Source organism: Guyanagaster necrorhizus, assembly GCF_019112545.1.
Source record: "Guyanagaster necrorhizus MCA 3950 unplaced genomic scaffold BT62scaffold_17, whole genome shotgun sequence".
Taxonomy (NCBI): Eukaryota; Fungi; Basidiomycota; class Agaricomycetes; order Agaricales; family Physalacriaceae; genus Guyanagaster; species Guyanagaster necrorhizus.
The window spans coordinates 203,466-216,740 of record NW_025064896.1 but is presented as its reverse complement, the minus strand read 5'-3'; the positions used below and the strand labels follow the sequence as shown (position 1 = coordinate 216,740).

The 13,275-nt window shown below is 47.6% G+C and overlaps 6 protein-coding genes across 6 annotated transcripts; 3 read left to right on the top strand and 3 right to left on the bottom strand.

Moving 5' to 3' along the window:
* Positions 1-1,216: 1,216 nt before the first annotated feature.
* BT62DRAFT_216535 (uncharacterized protein) lies at positions 1,217-1,800 on the bottom strand. The gene is made up of 4 exons (XM_043180089.1): positions 1,630-1,800; positions 1,479-1,557; positions 1,349-1,413; positions 1,217-1,225 (listed from the first exon to the last, which is right to left on the bottom strand). The coding sequence occupies exons 1-3, from the start codon at positions 1,728-1,730 to the stop codon at positions 1,378-1,380; spliced, it is 216 nt and encodes a 71-aa protein (XP_043038119.1). The 5' UTR covers positions 1,731-1,800; the 3' UTR covers positions 1,217-1,225; positions 1,349-1,377.
* A 1,366-nt stretch (positions 1,801-3,166) lies between these two features.
* Positions 3,167-4,264, bottom strand: BT62DRAFT_951610 (kinase-like protein). The gene is made up of 2 exons (XM_043188197.1): positions 4,197-4,264; positions 3,167-4,149 (listed from the first exon to the last, which is right to left on the bottom strand). Exons 1-2 carry the CDS (start codon positions 4,206-4,208, stop codon positions 3,301-3,303), a joined length of 861 nt encoding a protein of 286 aa, XP_043038118.1. The 5' UTR covers positions 4,209-4,264; the 3' UTR covers positions 3,167-3,300.
* A 1,445-nt stretch (positions 4,265-5,709) lies between these two features.
* On the top strand, positions 5,710-7,105 carry BT62DRAFT_1028227 (uncharacterized protein; the record flags this gene model as incomplete). Its single annotated transcript, XM_043178310.1, has 1 exon — positions 5,710-7,105. A coding segment is annotated over one exon (1,213 nt), but the record flags the coding sequence as incomplete, so codon positions are not given.
* A 1,126-nt stretch (positions 7,106-8,231) lies between these two features.
* On the bottom strand, positions 8,232-10,778 carry BT62DRAFT_1028217 (putative efflux transporter; the record flags this gene model as incomplete). Its single annotated transcript, XM_043178309.1, has 10 exons — positions 10,141-10,778; positions 9,952-10,074; positions 9,800-9,914; positions 9,685-9,752; positions 9,504-9,634; positions 9,415-9,448; positions 9,181-9,358; positions 8,900-9,120; positions 8,499-8,843; positions 8,232-8,426 (listed from the first exon to the last, which is right to left on the bottom strand). The coding sequence occupies exons 1-10, from the start codon at positions 10,279-10,281 to the stop codon at positions 8,232-8,234; spliced, it is 1,551 nt and encodes a 516-aa protein (XP_043038116.1). The 5' UTR covers positions 10,282-10,778.
* BT62DRAFT_995142 (uncharacterized protein) lies at positions 10,680-11,449 on the top strand (the record flags this gene model as incomplete). The annotated part of the gene is made up of 3 exons (XM_043190509.1): positions 10,680-10,793; positions 10,892-10,985; positions 11,076-11,449. The coding sequence occupies 3 exons, from the start codon at positions 10,680-10,682 to the stop codon at positions 11,447-11,449; spliced, it is 582 nt and encodes a 193-aa protein (XP_043038115.1).
* Positions 11,450-11,737: 288 nt separating this feature from the next.
* BT62DRAFT_1007627 (uncharacterized protein) lies at positions 11,738-12,649 on the top strand (the record flags this gene model as incomplete). Its single annotated transcript, XM_043177364.1, has 3 exons — positions 11,738-11,924; positions 11,957-12,460; positions 12,513-12,649. The coding sequence occupies 3 exons, from the start codon at positions 11,738-11,740 to the stop codon at positions 12,647-12,649; spliced, it is 828 nt and encodes a 275-aa protein (XP_043038114.1).
* Between the last annotated feature and the right edge of the window lie 626 nt (positions 12,650-13,275).

Below are 13,275 nucleotides of genomic sequence, written 5' to 3'. Positions count from 1 at the left end.
CAATGTTTCTGGTTCGTCAGAAGCATTCGTACGGAGCTGGGCCTAGCGATCGCGAGGCGGAGAGCTGAAGTAAACATAAGTTTGGAGTCGAATGTTGGTAGGTACAATACTGACCGCATTCTTATTTAAATGGTCCTCAGAATAGGGTTCGACTTGTCTTTAACGGACCAAAAAAACAAGAATCGAGAATAAACTATCGAAGAGGGACAAAGTTAAGACAAACGTGCCCCCATAATGGATTTTCATGAATGATTAAATCCTAACAGCGAACACTGCAGAGGTTTCGTGAATCGAAACAGAACGCTTCCGTCCCATATATAGTGTGGAGAAGCGGCAATCGAAAAAGAGGGGGAGAAGCCCCAGAATTGTCGCCAGGCAAGTCAGAGGACCGATTCTCCAACTTGAATGCTTTGAACTAGGTTCTTGATAAACCCTACATGTTTGGGGAACCAGACTAGTTGTTCGGTGGGATGGCTCGGCAGCGGAGAAGGGAACGCGTCTTCAATGATGGCAGAAGAGGTTGGAGGGGTGGTCCGGGCTTCATCATCTGATGAGATTGGTCAGCATCATAATCTTCTCTTGGCTATGGCTTGCCGTCCTATACAAAAGCTGATGAGCTCGGGTATTAACAGCCTCCGAATCCCGATTAACGTGACAAAACCACTGCCGCAACGCGCGTCCCAACCCCGAATCCTAGAGCCGTGGTTGTAAAGGAATTGCGAGCCCCAAGTCTCGAATGAATGACTGATATCGGATCTTCAATATTTCAATATTTCAATCCCTATAAGCTTATAAGATGGCAACGAGCTTCGTACCATGTGTACGAAGCTCGTTGCCATCGCATATCATAGTTCCATGACACCACTCATTCGACTAGGCACTCCGCTCCTAGGAACAAGACTAAATTCTAAGAGGGCTCTCTCATGGTGATGGCGTTGGACACCCTCTTCCCAGAATGCCGTTTCTCCACATCAGGATTCTCGTCAAGATCTTCCCCTCTCGAAGCCACCCTCTCCACGATCAAGATCGTCGCAATGCCCTACATACGCCGTCAACATAATTCAGTGCATAGTTAATTGTTACTCAGCCTAATAGATTTCATATTGGCCTGGGCATACACATTCCCCAGATCGTCCCTCGCGATGAAGACGATGAACACAACCATCGACACCAAATAGGGCATGAAGATTTAACCAGCATGTCGACGATGTTGAGGTCGCCGTCACTGTAGTCAATACGGTATATTATGAGGAAATTGCAGAAGAAGGTCGTGAGAAGCGACAGGATGAATATACCTGGTGAAGCATTTAATTAATCGGCCCGTGTGACTCTCAGAAGTAGGGCTTACCATGCATAAGAGACTCGAGAGCTAGCGCATTAACGTAGCCAGCCAGAGATTCGTATACAAGGATGCTGGACATGATTTTCGTCATCAGAAACAAACAGGATCGATGAATCTCAGCTTTGAGAAGCTTAACATCATCGAACAGCCGCCACCGACGACACGACATGATAGGCAGTGAAGAATTCCCGCCGCATGGGTATTCAGATATCATCCTGCGGTAGGTCGCTCAGAGGGGTTTTCGCAGTCCAAAAAAGAAAAAGAAAAAGAAAGCTACAGTGACATACCTTCTTGTGATTGACGTCACAGCTATTTTTAGGAACATGCAACAATGAGGGATACTAGTATGAAGAAGAAATGTAATGCCATAGATCCATATGGGCATCATCAGAAGAGAAAATGCAAAGCGGCGGCTGCCAATTTGGCTTATGATTGGTGATCAGCATCTGTGTTACATGCATGCCAATGGCCTTTGCTTCTTACCAATTTCAACTTCTGTTGGGATTTTGCCGGAAAGTTCTAGAAAGGGCAATCCGGCATCATGCCGAGAGTTGATGAGTAAGCTCAAGCTCAAGAGAAAGTTGTAGTAAATTCTAGATATAAGCCTGGAGAGTATAAATACAAGCTCTGTAGGAGCTGTAGAAGAACAAGTTCATTCTATCTGGCCTTACCAGCCTGGAGTCTACCCTGTGCAACACCCAGGATTTCCAACAACTTCTAAGTTTCCAACCTACCATTCACATACTAATTCTAGAACCCAATTTTGGTAGCAAATAGACAGCACCAGAGTCCATTAGACTCTGACTCAGGATTAGTTACCTCTAGTATATAAGCCTAGTACAATCACAGTAGATATTCAGTTTGAATATCAACTTGGTTCAGCCCAATACTTTGTCTTCATCTCATTGCCTTAAGATCTGATGGATTCTGCTCTATTTGGATTACCTTGAACCTTCATCAAACTCTGCTCCCTCTGTGGATTCTGCTCTGCATCCAAATCTTTTGGGCTTCAACTCAAGGATGACATTGCTAATAGCTTGGCCAAGCCCGAGCACTCTGCTGGTCTCTGTGTGCAATCCAAGCCCACATATTGGCACATTCCTAACAATATGCTGACACTATTGACTTTCAACCACTATCACTACCACCTCACAGGGTTGTCTCTCAGCAACATGCTTCCAGCAGTTATTTTCATCATTGAGGACTTTTTTTTGTTGGTAGAAGGCAAGACTTAGTCATTTGCCTAGTGCAAGCAGTATGAGTTTAATATATGTTCTTTCTCTTGCACTTTGCTTGTGATCTAGGTCCGGAATATCTGGTGGCTGCTTCAGTTCCTATTTCATACCTACTGGTATGACTTGACAATGCAACTGTTCTTCAATGACATCTCCAAATGGGGGTCCAGGTATCACTGCCATCCTTGATCTCAGCTGTCAAAAGGCAACATAAACAGGTTCTTCCTCCTTGAATGTTCCAATGACATCAACAAAGTCCCACTGCATATTACCAGCATGAAATGCACACTGGGCGATTTGAATTTTAAGAAATGAATGCGAGGATGAGTGGTCATTCTACCAGGCGAGATCCTTAATACCATTGAGAAAGTCAAGACATCAAAGCTGCATTTCGTTAAACCAAAAAGAGTTGATTCTGATTTCAAATTTACACTCATTCCCCATGTGCCAGCATCGCGGAAGTACAATGAGGTTCAATGCTGCTGCGTAGCGTCTAACATTATGATGACGATGATATTTATCAAGAGGAAGAACCGTCACTCTGAAGTTATCCCACCTGCCAAGCTCAAGCGAAGCCGTGTTGTGTAATGATCATAGATCACAGTCGATCTCTACTCCCTTGTCGTCCATGGTGATGTTCCTTCTAGTCCTTCTGGATAAATTGAGGTGAGTCAATCAATTACAAATCGATTACATGGGTCATTACTCTAGAGTCGCCTTCCTTTACAAGGAAAAATCCGTGAGCTCTATAAGGGCCAAGTCCCACTCCAGCTCTCTGTAGTACTTGTAACAAGGTAAAGTAGCCAATTGCTGGCTCCATGGAGAACTACGCCATTGCATGATCGACGTGAACTCCCAATACTCGGGAAGCCACCCAGACCACTCCCAGTCAATCATACCGCTGATATGTCCGTCATTTACCATGATGTTATGATCCCAAAGGTCGCCATGGGTGAAGACGATATCGTGAGGTAAAGACGTCAACTTCCGAGCCATCTGCAGTCGGATGCGGTCCTCCTCACTATCATTGACAAGGGCGAATCGAAGAAGAGATTTCAGAAACATGGGTTCGTTTGCACAGGCGCTGATATGCCGCGAAGGCATACGAGACCCATAGACATCGTTTCCGTCAACACCACAAACGCGGCTGCCCCATGGATTCGAATAAGAGCGCATGCGCTTCAGGATATCCGTGAGCTCCGATTTGATAGTCTCCAATTCCTGTCGCGATAGATTATCCATTACCTCACTCAGAGGCTTGCCTGGTATGCGGGTCATAAGAATGGACCCCCAAGGCACTCTGCCACAGTGATCACCATACTCGATGAACCGAGGTACAGGGATGCCAACGGAACGAGCGAGGGACATAGCCAGACCCTCCTCCTCTCGGGTACCCAACGTGAATTTAAGTATAAGGTTGAATGGAAGAGGGAAAATGCCAGGCGGGAGCTCTTCACCACGAAGACGACAGTAGTAGTGTGATATCGGAATTAGTATGAAAGCGTGTATGTATCCACGAAGGCGGTTTAGCCAAGGGTATCCTTTGGATGGTAGTGGAGGGAAAGGCAATTTCTGAATGCTGTCAGGATGAGCGCATATAGGCGAGCAATGCAACTTACATTGTCCATCATATGTATGACAGGGAAATCGGAGTAAGGACTGGAAAACAGATATGTAAGCAACAACGACGAACAAGTTCGTTATCATTAAAATTCTATATATTATTTAAACTTATAAACCAGAGATTTGATCTGGGTCTTAAAATTAGTAACGGCCGGCATCGTGCGCTCTGCGTGGAATCCACTTTCACCAACATGTCGTGTCCTTCCTCCTTTATTCTACGTGCTCGTGGACACAAATTTACACCTATTACCGTTATTGACATTTCCCGGATGTATCTCATGAAAGATTTTTGAGAAGACCAGCGTCTGTTAATAGTTAGATTCTGAGTTACTCGTGGAATACTGTAACATGTAACGCGAGAGAAGAGGGTTAATAACTGATTTGAGCCATTCCAGATTGGATATGAGCGAACCTCATGATAAGGAAATCTCTCTTGATGGCGTTGATGACGGTGCGGCCCTTTTCTGAGATTCATTATGTGAGACTCGGCACCGGATTTTTTAGACGTACGATCATAAAGTACCCAGTCGTAATTTACCGGCATTGTGTAAGCAGAAACAGCAAACCCTGTCAAGGATTTACGATAATCCCGCAATGGATGTAGTCTGGATATTTACCGAGGACGGAGGGGGTGTGGGTGCTACTACTTGAAAATATGTGGAGTTCTTGACCTGGGAGAGGCGAAAGGTTTTGGATTTTCCCAGTTAGATGATGCTGTTTGCTAATATTCATCCAAGGTCACACAAATGCTTTTGGATACTTGGTTCATGGGTTTGTCTGAATGCAATTCACTGTGTCACGTCTGGTACCGGTTATATCGTACGATTGTATCACCCTCTCAGTTATCCCATCCTATACATGGTTTATCCTCATCTTTCTGTCCCTTTCTTCCATCCCTGTACTGGTAATAGCCACTCGCATGACCATGCAGGTCCAAGCTTTAAACTCTCGCTATTCCATTTCATGTATTTCAGTAATCAATTCAAGTATTCTCAACTTCGAGACCAATAGTTTGGGACTGCACAGTTTGATTTAGACAGTACCCTACTTCAAATGTTGCTGAACAGGTCCTCAGTATCACTCTTCTCGACTTCGACCCGTTCTATAATACGTTTTCGCCGCTTCCCTCGTCATTTTAAAGTGGTATACGCCATCATAATGTATAGGTTAGGGTTAGGCAATTGACAGAGTGAAAAGAATTGACGGCAGGGCCGAGTGATTCTTCGAGCAGAGAATCACCGTAAAGCTGCGAAGCAGTATTCTGATAGACGTGGCGACAATGATTGATAACACTATGAAGAAGAAACGTAATACCGCCTGTTCATATGGGTGTCATTGGAAGAGAGAATGGACAGCTGCATTTGGTTGCTAATTTGGCTTGCGATAGGTGACCGGCCTCTGCCGACAATATGAAGAGCGATAGCCACCCAGACTTGGCATGAAAATACAGTATATGGGGAAGGAAAGGTGGAGTTAACCCGTTCAAGATGGATCCAGAGATGAGCTGCATATGCTGGGTCAAGTTGGCCCATCTTTATCAGATAGAGGTCGCCTGCGTTCTTCACATGAAACTTGTAACCAGACCCGTACTGCGCTGTTGGACTTTGGGGGGGGAGGCAATGATGGTACAATCCCCAGTGGTAGGTTCCCGGCTCTGTTGGGCGAACGAACAGAATGCACCGAGCGGTATATTCGCCATGGTTTCGAAAACCCGACGACACAGGAGTGCGGTCATCGGTCCGAAGATCCGGTAAGGGATGACATCAACTGCGCCCCTTTAATGGACGCCCCCTGCGACTTTCCCACCATGCAAGACGAGGTACCCAACTACGGCTCAGCGTCCGTGACGCTCGAATGCGTACCAGAGCACCACATTCTAATCACTGAAGGGAATGAATTTGATGATCCCGCGCACTACAGCCGTCACGTTCGTCTATATACTCTGCTCGTACCAGTAGCGACGCTCTGCGCCTTTGCACTCAGCCTCATTCCGTTATTGGTCCTTCCACTTCCCAAAAATAACCAGCATTCCGAACTTCCGTTTCCTGTACCCGAAATTCTCATTTCTGTAGCACTCTGCTCAGTGTCGTACCACCTCCCCGAGAGCACAGACATACTGTTCTGGGCCACCGTGCGCTCCGGGCTCATTTTCATCGCTCCGACGCTTCTGGGTGTACTTCACCAAGCGGATTACGCCATACCCACCATTCGAGACCCTGCATTTGTGCGAGTCTGGGTTGTGGGGCTGGCATGGGCGGCGACCGACGCTTTTGTGGGTATACGAAGTGCTTACAGGTCGTTTAGCCTGTACTCGCCGTTGGAGGAGAGGGAGCAGGAGGAGCTGCTGAGCAGACAGGAGGAGGATGGGTCCAGCTCGGTGTCGACGTCGTTTTCCCTCCTCTCGCACCTTCGAGCGCGAGCCGAGCTCGAAGAAGCGATAGGAGAACCATTTATTGAGATCCCGTTATTCGTGTTCGTGCTCCAGCGCGTCGGGTCCCTGCTGTTTTCGCTGGGAACGGCACTGTTCTTGACGGCGTCTCTGTACTCGTATGCGCCTCACCCTACGTCCGTGCTCGTGTGGTGGTGGACGTTCCCATTGGTGATAGTTCTGCAGGCTGCGGCGCAGGGCTTTCAAAGACCGCACGTAAAAGTCTATGTTGGTATGGTCATCGGATTGGGCATATTCTTTGCGGGGTTGGGGGTATGGGGAGCGCTGGAATGAGTGAGGATACCACAGGGATAGTAATACCATCACGATCTCGAAATCTGTGCTCTTTTTTATGTGATTGTGTGGACATTTGGACATTTGACTGTATCTTGTATTTTGTACTATTACCTCTGAAGTCTGAAAAGTTCAGGCTTATGAAAAGATTGGAGACAGAGTGAAAGGCGTAATCCTATTTGCAATTTCTCCCTGTGAGCTTGCGGATGGGGAGATGAAATATAACATATCGGGGAGGGGAGGGTCCCCTTCACAGTGTGTGAAGACTGATTCCTTCTCGTCTCGAAAGAGTCGAGAGCCGGGTCTAATGCTATCAATGGCATCCACTTTGGTCCAACTGCACAGGCTAACATTGAAGTCCCGCTGCGCAGTGGCACCAGCATGAACTGCCCACTGTGTGTGATTTGACATTTAAGAGATGGATGCGAGGACGAGTGGTAGTTCTACCAGGCGAGATCCTTAATACAAGTCAAGATGTCAAAAACCAGCGCTGTTTTTCTTTTAAAACCAAAAAAGAGTCCGAGTCGAGCCTGATTTCATCATTGTGTCAGCATTGTGGAAGTATAATGCCGCTACGTAGCGTCGGGATGTTTATTCAGGGGAACGAACCGTCCCCCTGGAAGTTATCCCACCTGGCGAGCCGTGTAGGGGGGCGGGGAAAATGCCAATTGACCACGAAGATGACAGTAGTAGTGTAATATCGGAAACAGTACTGTGAAGGCGTGTACGTAGGTAGCCGCGGGTACGGTACTGGAGGGGAAAGGCAATTTCTGGATGACGTCAGGACGAGTACTCGTGAGCGATAAATAAAAAAACTTAAACTTACATTATCCATCCATACATATGTCAGACAGATAACCACCAAACGGCTCGAAAACAGATATACAAGGGGAACAAAAACAACCTTCCAATGTACCACTGTCAACGCCACCTACCGGCTGGTCCACGTGGTTGAGGTGCTGGACCGACACGTTTATTCTCTGCTACCTTTCATGCTACCTTCCCGCAGGGATTGCATGTCATCGATGTCCACCGCTCGTTCAGCATTAACGTTCAACCTCTCGACAGTGTTTCGTTCAACATCGCACTTTGCTTGCCAAACGTGACGATAAAATAGACGAAATAGATAGATACAATCAACTCTGCGCCGCCCCCCCCCTCATCGTCATTTTTCCTCACGAGTCAGCAATCGTGCTAGTACTCTCAGTATCCCCAATCTCTGCATCACAACTATCATGCTTGCGCTCCATGACCTCAACACCTCGAAAGGCGACCAACGCCAACAACGCAGCTAGCAGAGCAGAGAGACTCAGCTCATGTCTCCAAGTAGATTAAAAAAAAACAAAAAAAAAGCACACACACCTAACCCCGCAAACACCAAAGTCGTCCACTGCGCAGCCTTATAACTGCCCAAACCCGGTGGGGCTCCCTGCCCGCTCGTCTGCTGTTGAGATACTTCATCGAAAATCACAGTAGATACCGTAACACCCAGCGACGTGCCCAACTAACCAAAAACAACTCTCACATCAGCCCCCCCCCACACACACACACCACAATCACACGACCCAACACTCACCTGTGTCATAGTCTGCACCACAGCCCCAACCATACTCTGCTCATGTGGCCTAGCCGCCTTGGTAATGTAAATCATCGAACACGCATATGCAAATCCGCCCCCGGCAGGTGCCAGCACCGCCGCAGGGAACCCAAAGGCCCAGTAAACAGCACGAGGGTCGATCACCGCGAAAAGCAAACTCGCGATGGCGGTCAAGACGTTTCCGCCAGCCATGAGGAACACAAAAGGGATCCGGCTCATGAGGATGGTCAGGATGACATTGTATAGAACCCCAGTGATGTAAGCGGGGAGGAGGCGGATGACTGTAACGAGGGGTGCGAGGCCGATGTAGCTTTGGTAATACAGCTATTTTTTTTTTTTTTAGAGATGTGGTGGGGGGGGGGGATATATGACGGACGTACCTGAGCCCAGTACAGCCATGAATATAGAGCACACCACGTCAAGAGCGTGATGATGAACGTTGCTGCGACCCGCCCCCTCGCCCGTGTCCATAGCGACAATCGCATCAGCGGCGGCGAACACCACTTTGCTGCTTTCGTATCATACTTCTTTCCAAGGTAATGTTGCCAGAAGAAGAAAGCTACGAGGAGCCCTATCCCGAAGAGGAGGAGGACGATGATGTCTGTTCGCAGGGTTAGTCCTTGAGTACATGTAAGGCGGGGAGGGAGGGGGGAAAGCATACAAGGAGTTTTCCACTGTTGTGAAGCGTCCTCGCCCTGGGATAAGACGAATATGATGAGCATAAGGCCAGCGCTGACGAGAACCAGGCCAATCCAATCGATTCGCCGATCCATTTCGGTTGATGGGGTGTCGTCATCGACAGCATATAAACCAAGAACGAAAATCGCAAAAGAGAGGCCCTAGATGCGGAGTTAAAAAGATCGTCATCTAATGGATTGAAAAGCGCGCAGGTTACCGTAATGAGATAAAACGGAGATCTCCATGTTTGCCTACCACGCCGCACCGGTGAGATTTAGGCAGAGTGAAGAGGAAATGGGCGCGTACTTGGTTAGTTGGGTCATGGCTCCACCAACGACTGTACCAAGAGCAGTGCCAATGGGTTGTCCTGCGCTGAAAGCAGTGAAGGCTTTTCGCCGCCCCTCCGGAGATTTAAAGGTTTCCGAGAGAATTCCCACCTGGAGGAGCTGTCAGTGGAATGGATGACGACGATAATCATAGACCTAACAGCAGCAGGCATCATAGCGGCACGACCTAAGCCTTGTAGGCCTCTTAATATGTCCATGGTGATATCATCTACGGTGCATATTAGTCGATAATAACAGCAAGAAGAATGAACTTACCATTGGCGAAGGTGACGGCTAAGGTAAATACCGCCATCCATAAAGAACCAAATAAAAATGGTTTTTTGCGGCCATAAAGATCGCATATTCTCCCAAACATTATCAGAAAACATGCCTGCACAGTCCATGAGCAAAGCGAGAAAAGAGAGGACACGAAAGAGACTTTCCGTGACTAAGGGTCCTGCCGACGCAATCCAGTTTAATTTTTCTTCTGGAATATCAAGTTCTTTTGCCAGAGTAGGCAGCGTAACTGAGATAGCACTGGTATTGGTGCTCTGCAAAGTGTGCATTTAATGCTCTACCATATACTGAAGGGGAGATGAAGGATGATTGATACACACGTTAACAATTTGCGCCATCATACATGCTAGTGCAATTAACAATGACTTGACGACACTCCTCTTACCAGCCAAGGTGTCACTGCTGGAATCTGAGGCGGCAAGGTCGGTGGCGCTATTCTGGCTCTGTGGTATGGTAGACATGCTTTAGAAAGGAAGAGAGAGTCCGCAACGGCCTTATAAGCCTTGGACTGAGCCGTTGTCCAACATGAGCTGCAACTTTTTTGCGCAGAAAGCACGAGTAACCATGTATCCCACTGTAGACATGACGCTCTACCCTTGAAGCACTCCGCACTCCCCGAAATCCGGTCGGAAGCGACAGACATGAAAAACATGGAGCCGTCGCATTCACCCAAAGCGCTTTGAGGAAAATTCTAGAGCGACAGGATAGCTAAATGCGAGGATCGAAAGAGTTTCGTGACCGCAGGAAATAGAAGCCGCCCACGGTGACCTTGCTAATCACGGTATGATCGTGACAGAACCTGGTGCCTGCATTGGTACAACTGTAGGAGAAACTTGTAGAGAGTAGGGGGAGGCGTATCATGTCCTACGCAGACGCTAGCATTAATATGACGGTCCATAATGGGACAAAGTTTTGTGGGGCAATGATCCTTCATAAGGCACCTATGTCCACTCTTAGATTCTTAGTTGGGCAGGTAAGGAATATTCCTGCGGAAAACCTCAGTAGCTGTCTAAACAGAGCAAAAAAGACTCACCTGGCCGCCTACTGTGATCGAACTACCACCCCAGCCAGGTAGCACCACCCTACGAAGACCCTTCTTTGAGCCTGAGCACATTTTCACCCCATCCCTGCATTGTGGGACCTGCAATAACAATCATCACCTCGGGTAAGCGGAGTTGTCGTCGAAGGTGGGTCGAAGGAGCTGTTGTCGGCCACCAAATCTCAGCATGAAAGTAATAAACAATCGATCTCGAAGAAGCACCGAGCATCTACGGTTTTACGCCTCTGCACGAGGACGCGGTGAAGGAGAGGAACGGCAGCCTCAATGGATTTGAACGTCGCTGGGCAGCCTATTCGGTACAATGCTCTTCTGTCACTGTACCAAGGAGTAAAGGAGAACCGAAAGAAGGAGAAGACGGTACCCTGTATGTCGAACAAGCTGTCTTTTACAAGTGTGCAGTTGCAGCCAAGGAAATGAATTACGTGGAGTACAGGCGCGACACCTACGGAGATGATCGGCCGCCGTCGGATTTCACCGGACCTCTTAGTGCACGAACGTGGGTCGGATGTTTTACGTCGATCCGGCGGCTTCCCTACAAGCGCCGAGGCTTGAATCCAATTGTGTCCTAAAAGTTCTCAGGAAGAGACCACACGCGCCTACATGCACCCATCAGGCTGACGACGGAAGTTTTCATTTTTTTTCTCACTTGTTGGACTGGCCCCACAATGATACATTATCAGCCACGTGTTAGGCTTCATATAATGAAAAGACGACACGTTTTTCTTTTTGAAATTTTACGGGAGACCGGCGCGCGACCTGCAGGGCGACTGCATAGTAACGTCTTTACACCCAGGTCCATCATTACTTTAACAGCTATCCCATCGTGCTTGGACAGTACACACTAGAAATCTTCAGTTATGACCAGTGGACCTATTCGATGGATCACCACATCCGCTGTCACGAAAATGCACGAGACGCTCTTACTTTATAGAGCACAGAGACTACCGCTGAACTCGTTCCGTCTTCGCACCTATTCGGCGTCTTCTCGTGATATCTACTCGAAATATTCCATCACACCATCTTCTTCAGGACCAACGAACCTCCGTAGGTCCTCTCTTATGTTTTCCGGGACCTAGAGAGACGTCGTCGTTCTGTTCTCCGCCTCATTCTGGTCATGCGTCGTAGCCAAGGCGCTATTCTTCAGAGATCCCAGAAGTGTACTCGAGACAGTGCCCCCCTGGATATTTCGTTCAAATGCGAATTTTGGGCCCCAATACCAGAGCAGTTATGGCTCGTGAATCATTCACCTCGACGGCGAAGCCTACACACAAAAGCCGACCATCAGTTCCTGGACCTCGCTATCGCCCGGATACCCATCTGGAAGAGGTCGATACTGAGTTGTTCCCTTTTCAAGGAAAGCTACTTGACAGCTTTTTCCGAGGTGCCAAGATTGATGAGCGTTACAACTTCGTTCGGACTGCCAGGTATAAAGGCATCTTCAAGGTCGAGAACGATCTCAATGATAGTCACTGCGAATGGTAGCAGCTTCCGGGATCCTTCTAATTCCCCATCACGCCGGTATATCACTCATCTATCTGATTCCTACTCTGTTGACGTGCTCCGACACCGAGCCCTTCCAGGTCTAGAAGTTCTTTATATCGGAGGCCGCTGTTTTCTCTCACCTCTCTCCAGAATCCCCCCGCGCGCCACCTGAGGAACGCATTCGGATAATCACCGATTTCTTCACGCTCCCGATGCAAACTGAAACACCTGACCATAATGGGCCTGGAGCTCATCGGGATATATATATACCTTCTGTTAGTACATGAACAAAGTAAATGTTGCACTGAAGACATCCATTGTCTTTATTACGCCTTAGTCAGACAGTGGCTATTAGTGCCACTAGAACTTGGACAGTATATAAGTAGAGCAGATTTTGTACACACACCTCAGTCTGTTATGCAACGGCATACAGGAGACTGAGATTATCTCTACAGATTGGATTCTAAAACCTTCATTATACCATAATTCTCAATGACACCTCCAAGTCCAGTCCAATCAAATGTCTATGCCCCACAAGTCATGAAACAGATAGGTACTTCCTACCTTGTTGTAAGTAGAGAGCAGAGTAATGTAACAGAGAACTAGAATTAGCCTCTCGAGAGAGAAATGTTCTACTTAAATACATTTCGTATTACTTCGAGATCTTTCTACGAGATACTAAATAAGTCCAGATCACGATCCAAGTCAGCTGCCGCTGACTGGCATCGTATCTTCGAGTACATTCTCGTACTCGCTTGGGATTGCTATCCCAACACTCCCCCTCAATTCCGAGTTCCTAGAATACCTGCAGATAAATACTCATGTAATGGTCTTGGTAGGCCTTTAGTGAATATATCTGCTAAGTTCTCTTCTGATGCGCAGTGCTGAACTTTGACTTCGTTTGAAGCCATGC